Source organism: Chenopodium album, chromosome 16 (genome assembly GCF_948465745.1).
Source record: "Chenopodium album chromosome 16, dcCheAlbu1.1, whole genome shotgun sequence".
NCBI lineage: Eukaryota > Viridiplantae > Streptophyta > Magnoliopsida > Caryophyllales > Amaranthaceae > Chenopodium > Chenopodium album.
This window is the reverse complement of record NC_137849.1, coordinates 9,500,106-9,515,346: the sequence shown is the minus strand read 5'-3', so window position 1 is coordinate 9,515,346 and position 15,241 is coordinate 9,500,106. Positions and strand designations below refer to the sequence as shown.

General features: G+C 36.7%; 2 protein-coding genes across 2 annotated transcripts; one reads left to right on the top strand and one right to left on the bottom strand.

Moving 5' to 3' along the window:
* The first annotated feature begins 285 nt into the window (after positions 1 to 285).
* LOC145586215 (uncharacterized) lies at positions 286 to 12,233 on the top strand. Its single transcript, XM_081642993.1, has 13 exons — positions 286 to 464; positions 2,024 to 2,290; positions 2,716 to 2,848; positions 2,945 to 3,018; positions 3,106 to 3,152; positions 3,365 to 3,518; positions 3,600 to 3,641; positions 3,718 to 3,922; positions 4,019 to 4,080; positions 4,165 to 4,265; positions 11,232 to 11,286; positions 11,379 to 11,447; positions 11,751 to 12,233. Exons 2-13 carry the CDS (start codon positions 2,047 to 2,049, stop codon positions 11,927 to 11,929), a joined length of 1,365 nt encoding a protein of 454 aa, XP_081499119.1. The 5' UTR covers positions 286 to 464; positions 2,024 to 2,046; the 3' UTR covers positions 11,930 to 12,233.
* Positions 12,234 to 12,432: 199 nt separating this feature from the next.
* LOC145586217 (light-harvesting complex-like protein OHP1, chloroplastic) lies at positions 12,433 to 14,171 on the bottom strand. The gene is made up of 3 exons (XM_081642994.1): positions 13,902 to 14,171; positions 12,866 to 12,988; positions 12,433 to 12,752 (listed from the first exon to the last, which is right to left on the bottom strand). Exons 1-3 carry the CDS (start codon positions 14,085 to 14,087, stop codon positions 12,684 to 12,686), a joined length of 378 nt encoding a protein of 125 aa, XP_081499120.1. The 5' UTR covers positions 14,088 to 14,171; the 3' UTR covers positions 12,433 to 12,683.
* Between the last annotated feature and the right edge of the window lie 1,070 nt (positions 14,172 to 15,241).

Below are 15,241 nucleotides of genomic sequence, written 5' to 3'. Positions count from 1 at the left end.
CAATTCAGCAAAATTAATTTCAGTTTAGTAAAAATAATTTCAGTTCGGTAAAAATTAATTTTTTTAAAAGAGAATTATAATAGAAAATCAGTAAAATTAATTTCACTTTAGCAAAAATAATTTCATTTCAATAAAAATAATTTAAGTTCAGCAAATATAATTTTATTTAATTAAAAATAATTCACTTCAGCAAAAATAAGGTTAGTGAATAGGGGTTAAGAATAAGAATAAGAATAAAGTTCATTAAATTCTTGCCTTTTCAACCTCCCTAGGAAGTCACTAAACCCCTTCTCTCAAAAACCCTTCACCGCCAAAACTTTGCCGGCGACGGTGCCGTCGTCTATTCATGCCCTAACCCCCATTTCAATTTCTACTTCAAGTGCAAAAAAATTCTCATACTCAAGTTCATATATATTTTTGTTTATTTGGTAAAAAATTTCAAATAATCATTCCCTACTTTTCAGGTAATTGAACCCCAACTCGTTTTATTCATCAATTTTCCATTTTTTAAATTGTAATTGTTTCTCCTAATTAATTATTGGTGTAATTTTTAGTTTCTGTTTTTTGTTACTGTATTTCTATAATCTGTCATTTTTGCCAACTTTTTTTTTTTTTTTTTAGTTATAACAATTTGTTGATTATCATTTTGACATTGTTCATGCTTTAATATGATTACTGGGTTACTAGCTACTGAATTTACATTTGTTGCACTTGGGAAATTAATATGCAATTTAAATGCTGGAAATTAGCTATTGAATGTTATATGATGAATTCTAATGTTCATTTCTTGTGTTTTAGAAGTCAATGGCATTCCAATTTCTCAAATTTTGATATCGCCGTCTATTGCTAGCATTAGAAGGCTCTTATTATGTTATTATTGTTGTAGTTATTTAATCTATACAAGTTACAGATTTACAATTAGTACAATGTTGATTCGAATCGACTATAATAATGTTCTAAGAAAATTGAAGCATGCAAATTTTCAGATAATTCTCACCTTTACATATAAATTACTAATAGAGAAACTATTAAACTTGAATTATGAGTCACTATTATCAAGAACAAAAGGTCTCATTATAACATTTGTATCACAATAACCAAACCTCTAAACTTTAATTTACGAGCTATTATTGACAAGGAGAAATATTGAAGACTTAAGTTTAATTAAGCGAAAAGAAAATTTCTATAACTTAGAGATAGGGAACAGGATAAACTTGGAAATTAAGCTTCCAATTTCTGTTATCAATGGCATTCTCTGACTCAAGCTTGTAATAAAATTAGTCATCGGGGCTTGTCACATTGAATAGGCGGGAGATGACAGGCACTAAGAGAAAATTTTGATTTTGATGAGCTTGAGCAGGCAGCTATAGAAGTGAGCCCAATTGGCGATCTAAGGTTATGCGAATAAAGGAGTTGTCTGAAGATTGAATTGTAATTTGAAATTATCACCAAGGCTTTGTTCTCTTCAACTTATTTTGTTGAATTTGACTTTTTTGCTAATGCTAAATCTGACTGAATTAATCTTATTTTTACAACATGTACATTTTTTTTTTACTGAATAAAGCATATATTGATGAAGTTAGCCGATCATTGCTGTGCTGTAATCTGTTATGTTTAGTTAAGGACGCTTTATGAAATTCTGTTATCTTGATTTTGCTTTAGAAGGCCTTGAATCTGATCCAAATCAAAATCTAAATTGGATTCATTTTATAATTGCTTAGGAATTTGGGAACTAAATTGAGTTGATTTTTAATATTGAATTTCATCTTGTTTCTCAAATATGTTGTCCATGTTAAAATTGTAACTAATCTAGTGTATATTAGTCTTGTAATTTACTAATGTATCCTTAGCCCTAACCCTAGTATACTCTCTTGTATATATATTGATGCTAGTAAATTACAAGACTAATATACACTAGATTATTTACATAATCTAACAGTCCATAGGGAATTATATTATATATGTCATGAACTGACTTGTGATGTTAGATCTTATGCCATGTAAGTGTTCAAATTTGAATCAGGAACCGTCAGTGGTAAAAGAAAAATGTCTCATTATCGTGCAGCAGCTCTACACAAACTCCTAAGAAATGCCATGGGGATTAACTGCACCAGCATAACTTCCTCCAGTAGAACTCCCGCTGTAAATGGCCTCTTCTCTCGGCGTCTTCTTCAGCCGTTGTCATATTCACCTCCCCGATATTATTGCGCCAATCATGTCCCAAATATCAACCCGGTTACCCTGCAAATGATTGATTATGCTCTTGGCCTTGCTCGCTCTCAGAAAACTGGTCTCTCTATTCCCTCTCTCCAATTGGGAAATAGGTTTAATTTTTTTTTTTTCAGGATTTATTTTTTTGCTTTGCTGTTTCTCTTTATTTTGTTCAAATTATGGGCACTATCTAATTTATTGGGAAGTTTTACTTTCCAGAATATATTAGGTCCACAATGAACATATTGTGAAATTTGAAGCTTTTGCTATCTTCCTCAAAGATAAGGGTCATTAAATGATGCCTTTAGGAATACAATTATTGCTGAGTTACTTTCTGGAATTTAATTTTTGTTGATTCTGTTCAAACTTAAAAAATTGTTCAATTTATTTTGGGTGAAAATGCAACATGTATTTTTCCAGAGTCTCTGCCCATTTAGTTTACGTTGATTGCTTCTCTATTTGTTTTCTTAGTGTAAAATGTTTTCTGTTATTGGCATTTGGCAGATGAATCATACGGGGAAGCTTTGCTGGTATTGGAGCAGGGTCTATCTTCTCAATCACAAGAAGGGCCAGATGCTACTATAGAGAATACCAAGGGAGTGATTTTACTTGCTATTTCTAGTCTATTGTCTGAAAGGTTTGCCAAGCAACACTATAAAATTGTGATATTTCTTATATTAGCTGCTCAGATGATGATTGAAGCTAATAAATTGGTTCATTTCATTTGGTTTAGGGGGAATATTGATGAAGCTATGCAAGCCTTGCTCATGATCCAGGATTTAAGTAGTTCTTATGTTGGTGTAAGAGGTAAGATTGAAACAATACAATTGTGTTATTACATGGATGCATAAGTTTCGTTCACAGTTCTATTTTACAAATTCTTTGCTGCTGTAGTTGCTGCAATGGAAGCACTTGTTGGGCTCAATTTAGAAATCGGTTTGGTAAGATCCTCCAGGCATAAATATTTGCACTTTTATAAATATCATTGTTTGAACCTTTTTATACAAGTAACTTTGTAGTCTATTATGGATTCTTAGTCTATGCTTATGGTGGCGTTAGTATGTCTACTTCCCAATGTGTGTCTGTTTTTCTCTAGTGAATGACTATCTATATGAACAGCGTAAATTCATTTGGGTTGTTCTTCCTTGTATAGGATGATACCTCATCAGTGCTCGCAGATAAATGTTTGAAACTATTGGAGCATGAAAGCTTGGAGACTGGTGATGAGCGTGGCTATAAAGTTTTTAGTGCACGTTCTAAAGCCATTAAAGGCTTGGTTGAGATAGTTCATGGAGATATGGAATCAGGTAAAGAGATAATTTTTGACCTGTTGGTTTGTAAAATATTTTTTACTGGTTTTTCTATAATGACTAGGTTTTTGGTTGTAGCCAAGGGCTTCTTTGAAGGTTGTCAAGATGAGGGCTGCATTGGTGAGATTTCATTCTTTCGAGCTTATTATAAATGTCTGACTTTTACATGCCTTAATGAGCTTGTCATGCTTGTTAGGCAATGCATCTCTGTCATATGGTGAATTCTTGCATGCTAAGCGGGACTTCAATGCTGCAAAGGAGTTGTATCAGAAGGCAATTGATGAATCATCTGAGAAGAAGAATTTCAATTATCCATATGACTTGGGGGCATGCAATATGTCACCAGAAGAAGTTCTGTTGGCAGCCACGTGTGCTTTGGGGCAGCTTGAGTCTCATTTGGGGTAAGTAGAGATTGTAAATGATATTCCTGTGGTCGTGGCTTTTTCTTCTGAACTTGTTCAAATGAAGTGATCGTTGTTATAATTGTGCTTTATCAGGAATTTTGGGGAGGCAGAACTGATTATGACGAGGGCATTGAATAAAGCAGAAGAATCTTTTGGTAGCATTTTTGTTTTCTCCTGAAAAAGCGGGTTAATTTTAGCTGCTTGTAAAAATAATAAATATTCCCTTTGATCTATTGCAGGCACACACCATCCTAAAGTGGGAGCTGTCTTAACTTGCATAGCACTCCTGTATCGACAGAAAGCAATTGCTGAACGCTCAAGCTCTCTCTTGATACAAGAGGTGAGACCGTTGCATCAATGACTTTAAAATAACCATTCATAATGTCTCTTTCTGGCTTTTATTTTCATTTATTGTTGCTTCTGTATTGGTACCACTTTGAGTATATGACTATATGGACTTAATTTTTTTTTTTTTTGTTTGACAAAAGCAACTAAAACTAGAGTTACAGAGAAAAGCTAAATAAATTGCTTCTACACCAACCCGCAATATTATGCGCTTTTGTTAGTTGGTTCCTACTCACTTTCCAAATCGTACACAAATGTAACATTCCTCCTACCTTCAATTACTCCCCAATGGTCCATAGTAATCTCACTTCCCTTTGATTGGGGTGCCGTAATAGTTAAATAAGAGCTATAGAATCTGTAAAAATAGTAATACGTTGATAGCCTTTCAGTCGTGCCCATTTTATAGCTTTCAAGCAAGCTATCACTTTCGCATGTAAAGCCGAAAGTGCCGTACCATACTCCCCTCCTCCATCCAAAAAGTTAATAGCATCGACATAGTAAGCCCATCCAAAACCTGTGTGTCCCGTATCTTTTTTCCAAGATCCATCAACCATGATAACCACCTGTATATCCCTTTCTAAAGCAGCGCTTGGAAGTTCCATTCTACTTCCAATGTTGATCTTGCTAAAACCCGGTGGTTGATCCCCATTAATACCCAAATTTCGTGAGAGACTTGAAGCTATTACACCTATCTTAAGGAAAGAGGCAAGACTATTCGTTGTAAGATCAAAATGTCTGAAATAATCTGCTAGGTAACCACCTTCATTCCTAAAAACCCTGCCATTCCTTGTTAACCAAAAACTCCATAATACTCCTATAAAGATATGTAATCTTGTACTTTGCTTCCCATCCTCGCTATCAAAAAGCAGGATATGATGCTGAATCCAGTGTCTTAAAAGAGTAGATTCATCAATTTTAGCGCTAATATGCAAAGGGCAATTTTTCCAAGCATACGGAGTAAGAGTAAGAGAGCAAAACCTAAAAAGGTGTTGCAAATCTTCTTCCACCATACCACACGAATCACAAGTACCTTCCAATTCCACCCCTCGTTTTAGCAAGTTGGACTTAACAGTCAACCCATTCATAACCAGTTTCCATAAAAATAAACTCCATTTCGGGGGAATATTTAGTCTCCAAATGAGATTGAAGAAAGAGTAGTCATGATCAGTTACCTAACCATAGAAAAATCACGCATTAGAAAGGCATATCCAGTCTTTACAGTATAATTGCTTGGAGGATGATAGTTCCAAAAAAGCATATCCTCCTCATCAGTTGATGGCAACTCCATTTCCAGAATTCTCTTTTGCGGTGTTCCACTCAAACCGGTCTCGCACTATCGCAACATTCTATTGTCTTGGGTTATCCAAGATTAGATCATTCACCCTACCGGAACCAATTCCATGGAGGCGAAGGTCAGACCTTAGCTTGTACCTTGTACCCACTTTATATTAGCAATTTTAACTCTTTCTACATTACCTATCTTCTAACCGTATCCTTGGACTAGCTTATCCCCCACGGATCGAAGCCCCCTTCTCCCCCACGAAATATTACCAGTGCAATGATTAGGCTCCAAAGCACGAGCCACTAACAACTCTGGGTTGCAGTGCATTCTAACAACTTGTTTAAATAACAAAGCGTTATTTAAGCAAGCCATGGAACTAATCCCAAGACCTCCCATACCCTTCGGGAGCTGTAAAGTATCTCTCTTCACCCAGTGCATACCCTTTTCCCCTTTATTCGCCCATACCCGTATCCCCTTTATCCGCCCAGAAGAAATGAGCAAATGAGCAATCAGAGAATCAATCCTATTAGTAATAGAAACCGACAACTTGAAGCATTTCATAACGTGTGAAGAAATGCTTATTTGCCGATTGAGATAAATTTATAACATTCCAAGACATAATCCTCCGGGACACTTTATTAATAAAAAACTGGAATGCCCCCCTCTTGCCAACATGTGCCTCTCCAGCACACGAACTGGAAAGCTTGCTAAATTTAACAAAGGACTTGTCCAAGTTTAGCTGTTGTCTCGAAACATTGCCAAACCTTTTCAGGATCTCTGTCTTTGGTAACCTGAAAAAATAGCAAAGCATCATCAGCAAAAAATAAGTGTGAAATATGTGGTGATCTCCGAGTCACCCGTAGTCCCTTGATTTGTTTAATATTCTGTGCCATAGAGAACATGCGCGATAAAATATCCATGCAAAAAAGAAACAGATACGGGGATAAGGGATCCTCCCTGCCATTAATTAGTGTTCTATAAGACACGTTGACACACACTGTGAAATCCATCGAACCCAATTGTACACCCTTAGGACCTTAAGCGGGAACATCTAGTCCACCCGATCATAAGCTTTGGACATATCTAACTCGATAACAGCCTTGGTGAAGGCCTCATTACTAGTATTAATCAGAACATTATCTTCCACATATCTTCTTGGCACGAAAGCATGTTGAAATTTTGTAATGAGATCCGGAAACAACTTCATTCTATTTACAAGGCATTTGGCTATGCACTTATAAATAGTATTACATAGACTTATAGGGCGGAATTACGAAGCTAACTCTAGAATATCCACTTTTAGAATCATAACTAATAGAGAAGCGTTAAGCTCCTTTTACAAGTAACGTGTAGAGAAAAACGATTGTACCAACCGTATCCCAGTGTTAGAAAACAGAAAACATTGGCGCCTTTAGATTATGTATAGAAAGCATCGCCTTTCTAATTTCCTATGCAGTAATAGGTCGAATTAGATCTGACAACTTTTTAAGGGTAAATCTAGTTCCTGAAGAACTAAATCCATCCTTTCTTCTCGGTTATTCGGAATCGGCCTAGCTGTGATTTAAACCTTTTTAAGGGTATCATAAATTAAAACCTCCAAATTTTTTTGGCCAATCACCCGGTCATCTTCTCCCTGTCTCAAAGTGACAATCTCTCTTCTTTTCTGCCATTGCTTAACCCGATTATACATCATGGTGGAGGGGCAGTCACCTTCCTTAATCCATCTCTCCTTCATACGTTGTTGCTAATAATGAAATTCCATGGTACTCCTTGAAATTTGTTCATTAATAGCTTGCACATAGTCTATCCCCTCTTGCAAAGTACTGATATCAGCACCCTCATCCTTCAACTCTTTCGAATACCTCCTCCAATTAATGCCCCAAATCTTTTTTTTGTTCAAACACCATTGTTGTATTTTATGGCGCAATCACTTGCATCTTTGAGCCTGTTTAAATATGGAGGAACCATTACATTCAAGACTCCAAACTTCAGCAATAAAATCCTTAATTTCCGGAACGACCAAACACCATGTTTCGATTTGATACGGCCGATTTGACTTCAAAATCAAGGAGTTGGTATCATAAGTAATCGCCGCATGATCCGAATTTGTTATAGGTTCATGAATTAACCTACCATTAGAGAAATCAATAAACCATTGAAATGAGGAATAAGCTCTATCAAGCCGTTCCATAATTAACTCTGATCCCAATCTCTTGTTTGTCCAAGTAAAACGAGGGCCAAGTAAATCACTTTGAAATTTCCAATCAAGAAAATTATTCAGCCCCTTTATCACACTAGAACCCCCTAACTTATCACTCAAAGACTCCAATTGATTTTTGTCTCCCATAATCAACACATTTGGAGAATTATGTAAAAGCAACGAAATATCATCCCGCACCTTAGCCCTATCCTCAACCTTAGACGCTCCATACAAAAACAAAACATGTCTACTTGTTTCATTAACATCAACTATCTTACAAAAGATAAAATTTAGGAGAGTAGGTAATACAAAAGACATCTCCTAAGTACCAACAAAACAAAGCAAGTCCTCCTCTAGTACCATTCGAGTCTACCCCAAAAGAAAAATTAGGAGCAAACTTTATCACCAACTTACTAACATCACTAAACAACATTTTAGTCTCTGAAAGAAACATAAAAGAAAGTAAATTAGTTGCTAATAACCACACTAAATAAGGTTGTGTAGGGGAAAGTGGTTCATTAAGCCCCCTACAATTCCCAGTAATTATCTTCATAAATCCTTCGGGAGCAGATCCGGCGTAGCTTCCTCACCATTTTGAATAAACATAGAATCCATAAGAACTTGTTGCACCTCCATGTCAAAAGCATCAAGATCGTCATAAAGTTTCGAAGTAACCTCCTCACTTCGTTGTTTCTTTGATAGGCCCGAGGAGGATAAAGAGGTAGCAGCAGCAGCCCTCTTTCAACCTCCCCTCTTGAACACATCGGAGCTAGCTTTCACCCCCCGCAGCCTCGCATTATCCACATCAGTATTAGCCTTTGACTTAACTCAAAGCACCCATTTTTATCACGCATCCAGATGTTGAAGCCACCCTTGTCAGCCACCTATATAAAGTTTTTAGTCTTTTTTTTCTCGAGCCAGCCTAAGTCATAAGAGCTAGCCCTAACATTCTCATCATCACAAGAATTTATTGGCGAACATTCGATATTTCTTGGTATTCCTGCAAAAATTCATTAATATGAGAAGAACCAGGCTGCGACACCGGCAAATTTGGCGGATCGAATTCTGTCATTGGCAAGTTTTGGAACTCGCCACCAAAAGAGTGCGGTGAATCCGGCAGGAACAAAGCCCTAGGGCGATCCGAAAACACCCTTTGTGCCCTTGAAAGAGATAAAGATTGAACTAATCTTCTTCCTTCCGCCACAAAATTCAAATGATTAGCGTCAAGAAAATCATCATAAGAATCAGAGATTACCCTTGGCACCTCGTTTGGTTGCACAACCCAAGTTCGAAGCACCAATATCAAGGTTTGGAACATCTTGTAACTACCCAGTTGCTTCAATTATCGTGCCTTCTTGTTTCCAATTTTCAATCCCTAAAACTTGAAAAAGAGTACGAGGTTGCCCATCTTCCAGTTCTCGTGCGCCGCCGCTGAAGACGACTCCCCCACCTCAAAGGTAGAACCACCAAACTGAGGAATTGTAGGTGGCGGAGAAGAAGAAAAAACATTACTTGAGTTGATTCTATTCGCCCTATAAGGCTGAAAAGCTGCCCTTATAGGTGAATAAGATGATGTTGGAGGTCGAGTGTTGTTGCGCGAGTTTGAAAAGGTATTCAAACCCAGATTCGACGGTGACGGAGGATTATTTTCGGCATCGTATACTCAGCATACGGGTCCTATCTCAGCCCTAATCGCGCCGCCCTGGAGAGAGGCGGACAACCTGTTGACCGATTCTTGCCTCCCTCACATTGCCATCCTCCACCCCGGAGCTACTTGAACTGTCAGAACCTGCAAAGTAAACTGTATCGGGTCTTTCATCCGAGTTAAAGTCAGAGTCAGAATTATCATCAAACTGATTCCTTGCACGCAAGGGTGCATCCTCCGGCTCTTCCAACCTAGTCAAATTGACAGCCATATTGCAAAACCTAAAAATATCTAGCAAACCTCGGATAAAATTAGTGTAATAGGGATAATCTAAGGGGCCATGCAACACCCTCAAACCATCCCTTTCAACAACTTCAAGACAACGAGAAAGTCGCCTTGCCACAACATCAATTCTCAAAGCACAATTTCCAGAATTATGTCCAACTCTACCACATCTTTTACAAAAACGAAAAACACCCTCATACCTGAAGTAGACCCAAATCACTCGGTCACCTTCAATTAGGATATAGCACCCAGGAATCAGTGGTTGAGTCATGTCAATCACCATCAGTGCACACAGCTCTGCTATGTGGGGAAGCCTGGCATTCACAATGGGCTCCAACTGGTCCAAGTAGCCCAGATGAACAAAGATCCTTCTTGCCCATGCCTTCGTTAAATACGGAAGTGGCAATCCATACACATGAACCCAAATTCTGGAAGTTGAAAAGCTAATTTGTTGGGGAATGAGACTGGCATCATAACGCCTTAAATTGATGAGACGACCATCAAAAGTCGTCGTGACTCAAGATATTTAGAAAACAATGAAAATATCTAATGTATGACATCAGTATAAGTAGCATGTTGTTAAAGGATGGATCCTATTAGCATTTTGTATGTGATTCTTGAAGTTCTATGAGTAGTTATGAAACTGAACAAAGAGAAACTACTTTTGTCAATCAAAAGGCAGTTTTTGGAAACTGGAATAATATGATGTATTCTTATGGAATATTACATTGTAAAATCACATACCAATTCTATTTAATTGATTTGATTTGTTACAATGATAAAGGCAAAGGCATGGAAAAATTGATCTGTACCAATAACTTAATCCAAATCACCCGACCAACCTGAGCTGTACCTGAATTTACATAACCTTATATGTACCAGACTCAAAAATTGTGTGACTAATAAGACCTGTTGACTAACTTATCTTATACTCCCTCTGTTTTCAAGTACTTACTCCACTTTTCATTTTCGGCCGTTTTTTAATACTTGCTCCATTTCCTTATTTGGAAAGCTTTTACAATATTTAATTCACTTCTCTCAACTAGTGGAGCCAACATAAATCATATTTTATTAATTTCATATTCTCTCTCCTCCAATTCTCTCAACTATTTTTTCTTTTTACAATTTTTTATTCTTCCACCTACCCCATTACCTCCATATTTTATTATTTTCTCCGGTTTTTCCTAAAACTCTGCTCATGGAGAAATGGAACAAGTATTTAAAAACGGAGGGAGTACTAAGTTAATTGGCAAAAGATCTGAATATGGCCAGAACTAAATAAACTCGAATGGGCCTGAAATTAATATGAATGGACTTGTTGCTTGAATATGGCCTGTACTAAACACAGTCCAAACGACTTGTAGGCCATCTCTATGGTTGCTATACATTGGTTCATGCAAAAACTTAATTTTGTCAAAGAATGTTGTTTGACCTTTGACCAATTGACTAAGTTTGTCGATTATCATTTGGATTTCTACTATTTTCATTTTTCCTCATGGAATGTGATCTGCTTTGCTCAGTTGTCTGTTCTACGTTTTCTGCTCCACAGGGACTCTACAGGAAGGCTATAGATATGCTAAAAGCTCCTCCATTAGAGACAGATGGTACGATACCATTGCGCTGAAACATCTCTCTTTTTTACCCAATGGTTAGTAAAGTGGATGTCCCAATATTAATTTCTTCTTCATTGTGTTAGATGCAAAAGCAAATGAGGAGCATGTTCGAGAAAACGTGGATAAAAGGGATGTAGTTGCCCTTGCCAGAGGTATGCTTGGTCCAGTATAATTTACGAGATTCATCATCTCTTGGATTTTCCTTAGTATCTTATTATCTGAAATGTGTTCAGTCTTATGGTATTGCATATTTTGAATGAACATTGAAATCTGTTGCCTATTTGGATGAAGCCCTGTTTCTCTTGTGCTGTGGTGGACTTCATTAACATTCCTTATTTTCTAATTATTTACCTGTAGTTGAGAACTTTGTAAATGTTAAATATCTTTAGCTTCTACCTGTTACTTTCATTTCCTTTGTCCATGATCACTTTTAATAATCTTCACTTCTTATGCAGGGGGTTATGGTGAAGTACTTAGCGTCCAGCAAAACAGAAATGCTGAAGGAGAAAGAATGCAGAAATGGGCAGAGGCTTGGTGGAGAAATCGTCGGCTATCACTTGCAGAAGCACTCGACATATCTCAGTCTTCTTCCAAAGTCCTGGTTCTTGATACTAGGATATGCAGAGCACTTTAGATGCTGAAACTTCCTTCTGTATCAAAGGATATGTGAGTCTCTAGATGCTGTACAAAATAAATCAAGCAACTAATTTTGTCTTGCTACCTGATTTGTACCATTCTACATTTCTTCTGTCATGTGGGGTAAATGAGAACTTGTGTTTGTTTTATGGCCTGTCTGCGCAAGTACTTGGCAATTTTGGATTTAGTGGGTAAAACACTAGGAAATTCTAGTTGCTGATCTGTTCTAAGCCATGTCTAGTCCAAAATAATTGTATGAAATTGTTGTCTATCATAAGGAATAATTTCATGTACATTTTAAAGTGCTGTGGTATATCATAATAGTAGTGTGAACTGTGAAGTTGCTCTTCTTATGATAGTAATGGAGGCATATAAGTTGTCAAGATGGTGTAGGAAGTAGCTATTTTCCACTCTCGGAGATTGGCCATATTGCTCATTATTGAGTGTTTTTATTCCGAAATTACCTCTTTATTTGATAGCTATACCCAACACATAAAAAGATGCTGTAAGATTAGGCAATAATAAGCCTGATTCTGGAGATTGATTGATTACACCTTGGCCTATTGGCTTGGTACATCACACTACACTTGTTGCTCGACTGCAGAGCTTTCGTATCCAGTGTGTTTTCTAGCAGACGCTACATGAAGCGCTTCTGAAGCGATTAAAAAAGCATGCAAAATTTGGTAATTGAAAATATACAGTGTTACAGTTACAGCAACTATGATACATGAAATTCTAAACGGCTTCACTCTTCAAAGTGGAATATCAAGCCCTTTTCCGATTTCAATGCCTATAAGTTGTAGTATCCCCTTGTTCAATATCTGACAAAAACAACATCGTCAATGATCAAGTTCCAAAATATAAGCATAAATCAGAAGCTCAAAGAAACAATCAACTATGTTTGAGCAAGAAAGATGTGGGAAACTAATCATACAAGTTCAACAATGAACGTTCCAATGAGGCCCATCATGCATGCTCGCGAGTTCCAAATTTCAGCAGTCTTGGTGAACCCAAGAAATGGGGGCTTAAACTTAGGTTCTACTTTCGGCACCACCACCTGATCAAATCAAATGATTCAGCCAAATTGACAGAGAAAAGGCCAGAAGAGACGAGATGAGAAAAATTGAATCCTATGCATGATTGATATGACCTGCAATAATGATCCATTAAGGTCCAATTTCTTTTAAGACATAATTAGGCAGGAGAAATGACAGGTTAACGCATCAATGAAATACGGCCTATTTAGATTTAATGGCTGTCACCAAGTTCTTTCTCTAGGCATTGCCATAAGGAATATATATCAAAGAAGTCAATCCATCAGTCCATCACCATAGTTTAATTATAACAAAGCGAAACAACAATTATATACAAGAACAATATATATCAAAGACGTATACAATCAGTCTATTGTAATAATATTCATCAAGTTTACTCACCTAAATCACATAAAAGTTACCCATTTGTGCAATTAATTTTTATGTAATCTGGGATGACTAAACCTGTTGTATATACTATACCCGCAAAATTGCGGGGTAATACAAGTTTTAGCCACTCCAACTTTATTAAACCACCACCACCACTTTCATGAGTTCCTTCTTTCTACAACCCCTTTTTCAGCCTTTAATTCTCCCCTCTCATTTTAGGCACAACGCAACAATAATTCTAGTGAAGAGAACAATTCATTTATTTCTAATAAACTAATTAGTTTCATAATTTAGCATACTTTTAATAATCATGCACATTACATCAAATCTCACATGTAAATGATGTAATGACTAATGAGGAGTGGAGGGACTGTTCCTCCACTCTCCCCAGAAGTGACTAGGGTTAAATCCTCACCCCACCTCTCCTGTGATAAAAGGAGCACCCCGTATCTTACCGTGTAAAAAATTAAATCTCACATGTAATGATTTTATATGACAACTACTTAAATTGGCAGACTAAAAATTCTGAAGACAGAAATAACATACACCAGCAGGGAGCTTGGCAGCTCTGACTCTGAAGGCACCATGATTAGTCCCTGCTCCATGACTTCGATGGCGAAGGCGGCGACCCGATGGCGGAAGTAGAGATAAGTTAGAAGGTGCCGCTGCGAGTTGAGGTTGTTTCAATGGATTAACCAGAAACTGAGAGTTCAACGGAGCCACTGATGCCATTGGTTTTGAGCAAGGTAATGGTGGGATGAAAGTTGTTTGAACAAGGTTGTGGGTTTATGGACAAACGGATCAGTTACGTCACAGATTTCATATTGTGGCCTGGTTGCTTGATTGGATAAGGTTGTTACATACTTACATGTACAAAAGTACAAGTAGTAGGCTAAAAAAAATTTGTGAGCAGGATTTCTCGATTTCTGTTTTAACTAATTCTCCCTTCTATCAACCCCACTTAACAATATTACTCTAAATTAATTTTGGATTTTATTAAGTTGTGCCCTCTAGGTTATTGAGTTCTAAGGTACGCCCATACTTTTTCAAAATTACTAATAGTGCCCTCCAAAATTACTAATATTACTCTTAACCGTACCCTTTGACATTAATTCGATGTTAGTAATTTCAAAAACATAAGAAGTAATAAAAAGCAGATGAGAAAAAAGAAGAAAAAGAATTTGAAATATCAATGATTGCTTTTAGAAAAAGAAGAAAAAATAGATGAGAAAATGTGAAAATATGCTTAATATTAATCCCATTATATATCTAACCCAATTTGGGCGTGAAATTTCTCTCCAAAGTGGGGTAATTAATAGTTAACACAATTACTCACATTGGGTTAACGTCAGAGGTTACAATTAAATAAACACCTTAAGTTGGAGGGCACATATTGTAATTTTGAAAAAGCATGGGCACACCTTAGAAACTCAACAAATACGGGGACATAGCTTAGAAAAACCGATTTTTTAATTTAGGCTACTCCCTCTATTCAACATAAATTTTACAATTTAACAAGTACATTTTCAATGTAAGAAAATTGACTAATACTTTTATTTTTGAAAAATACATTGAGATGATTCTAACAAATATTCCCACCGTCATCGAAAGTATGACCCTTAGGGTTAATAACTATTCTCCAATTTGCAACAATATTTGTGCAAAGTTAGTTCTCCCATATAAATTTTGAATTTCATTTTCCAATGTATATTTACTACTTCCTCTTTCACTTTCTTAATTTAATTCCCGAGGTCAACGCTTGAGAGTAGAGGGGGAAAATAACTAGGTAAGGGGTTTTCTCCTACTCCCAAACAAATGTAATCGGTAGGGCTCAAACTCGTAACCTTAAAGTTAGAAAGTGAGTTTTCCACCAACTTCACCAAGCT

Excerpts from the sequence above, each read along its gene's own strand:
- LOC145586215 (XM_081642993.1), top strand. The coding sequence starts at position 2,047 with ATGTCTCATTATCGTGCAGCAGCTCTACACAAACTCCTAAGAAATGCC. Across the intron at positions 3,642-3,717 it reads TCAAGATGAGGGCTGCATTG|GCAATGCATCTCTGTCATAT; the intron begins GTGAGATTTCAT and ends CATGCTTGTTAG. Across the intron at positions 4,081-4,164 it reads TAAAGCAGAAGAATCTTTTG|GCACACACCATCCTAAAGTG; the intron begins GTAGCATTTTTG and ends GATCTATTGCAG.
- LOC145586217 (XM_081642994.1), bottom strand. The coding sequence starts at position 14,087 with ATGGCATCAGTGGCTCCGTTGAACTCTCAGTTTCTGGTTAATCCATTG. Across the intron at positions 12,989-13,901 it reads CTGCCAAGCTCCCTGCTGGT|GTGGTGGTGCCGAAAGTAGA; the intron begins GTATGTTATTTC and ends TGATTTGATCAG. Across the intron at positions 12,753-12,865 it reads GAACGTTCATTGTTGAACTT|ATATTGAACAAGGGGATACT; the intron begins GTATGATTAGTT and ends TGTTTTTGTCAG.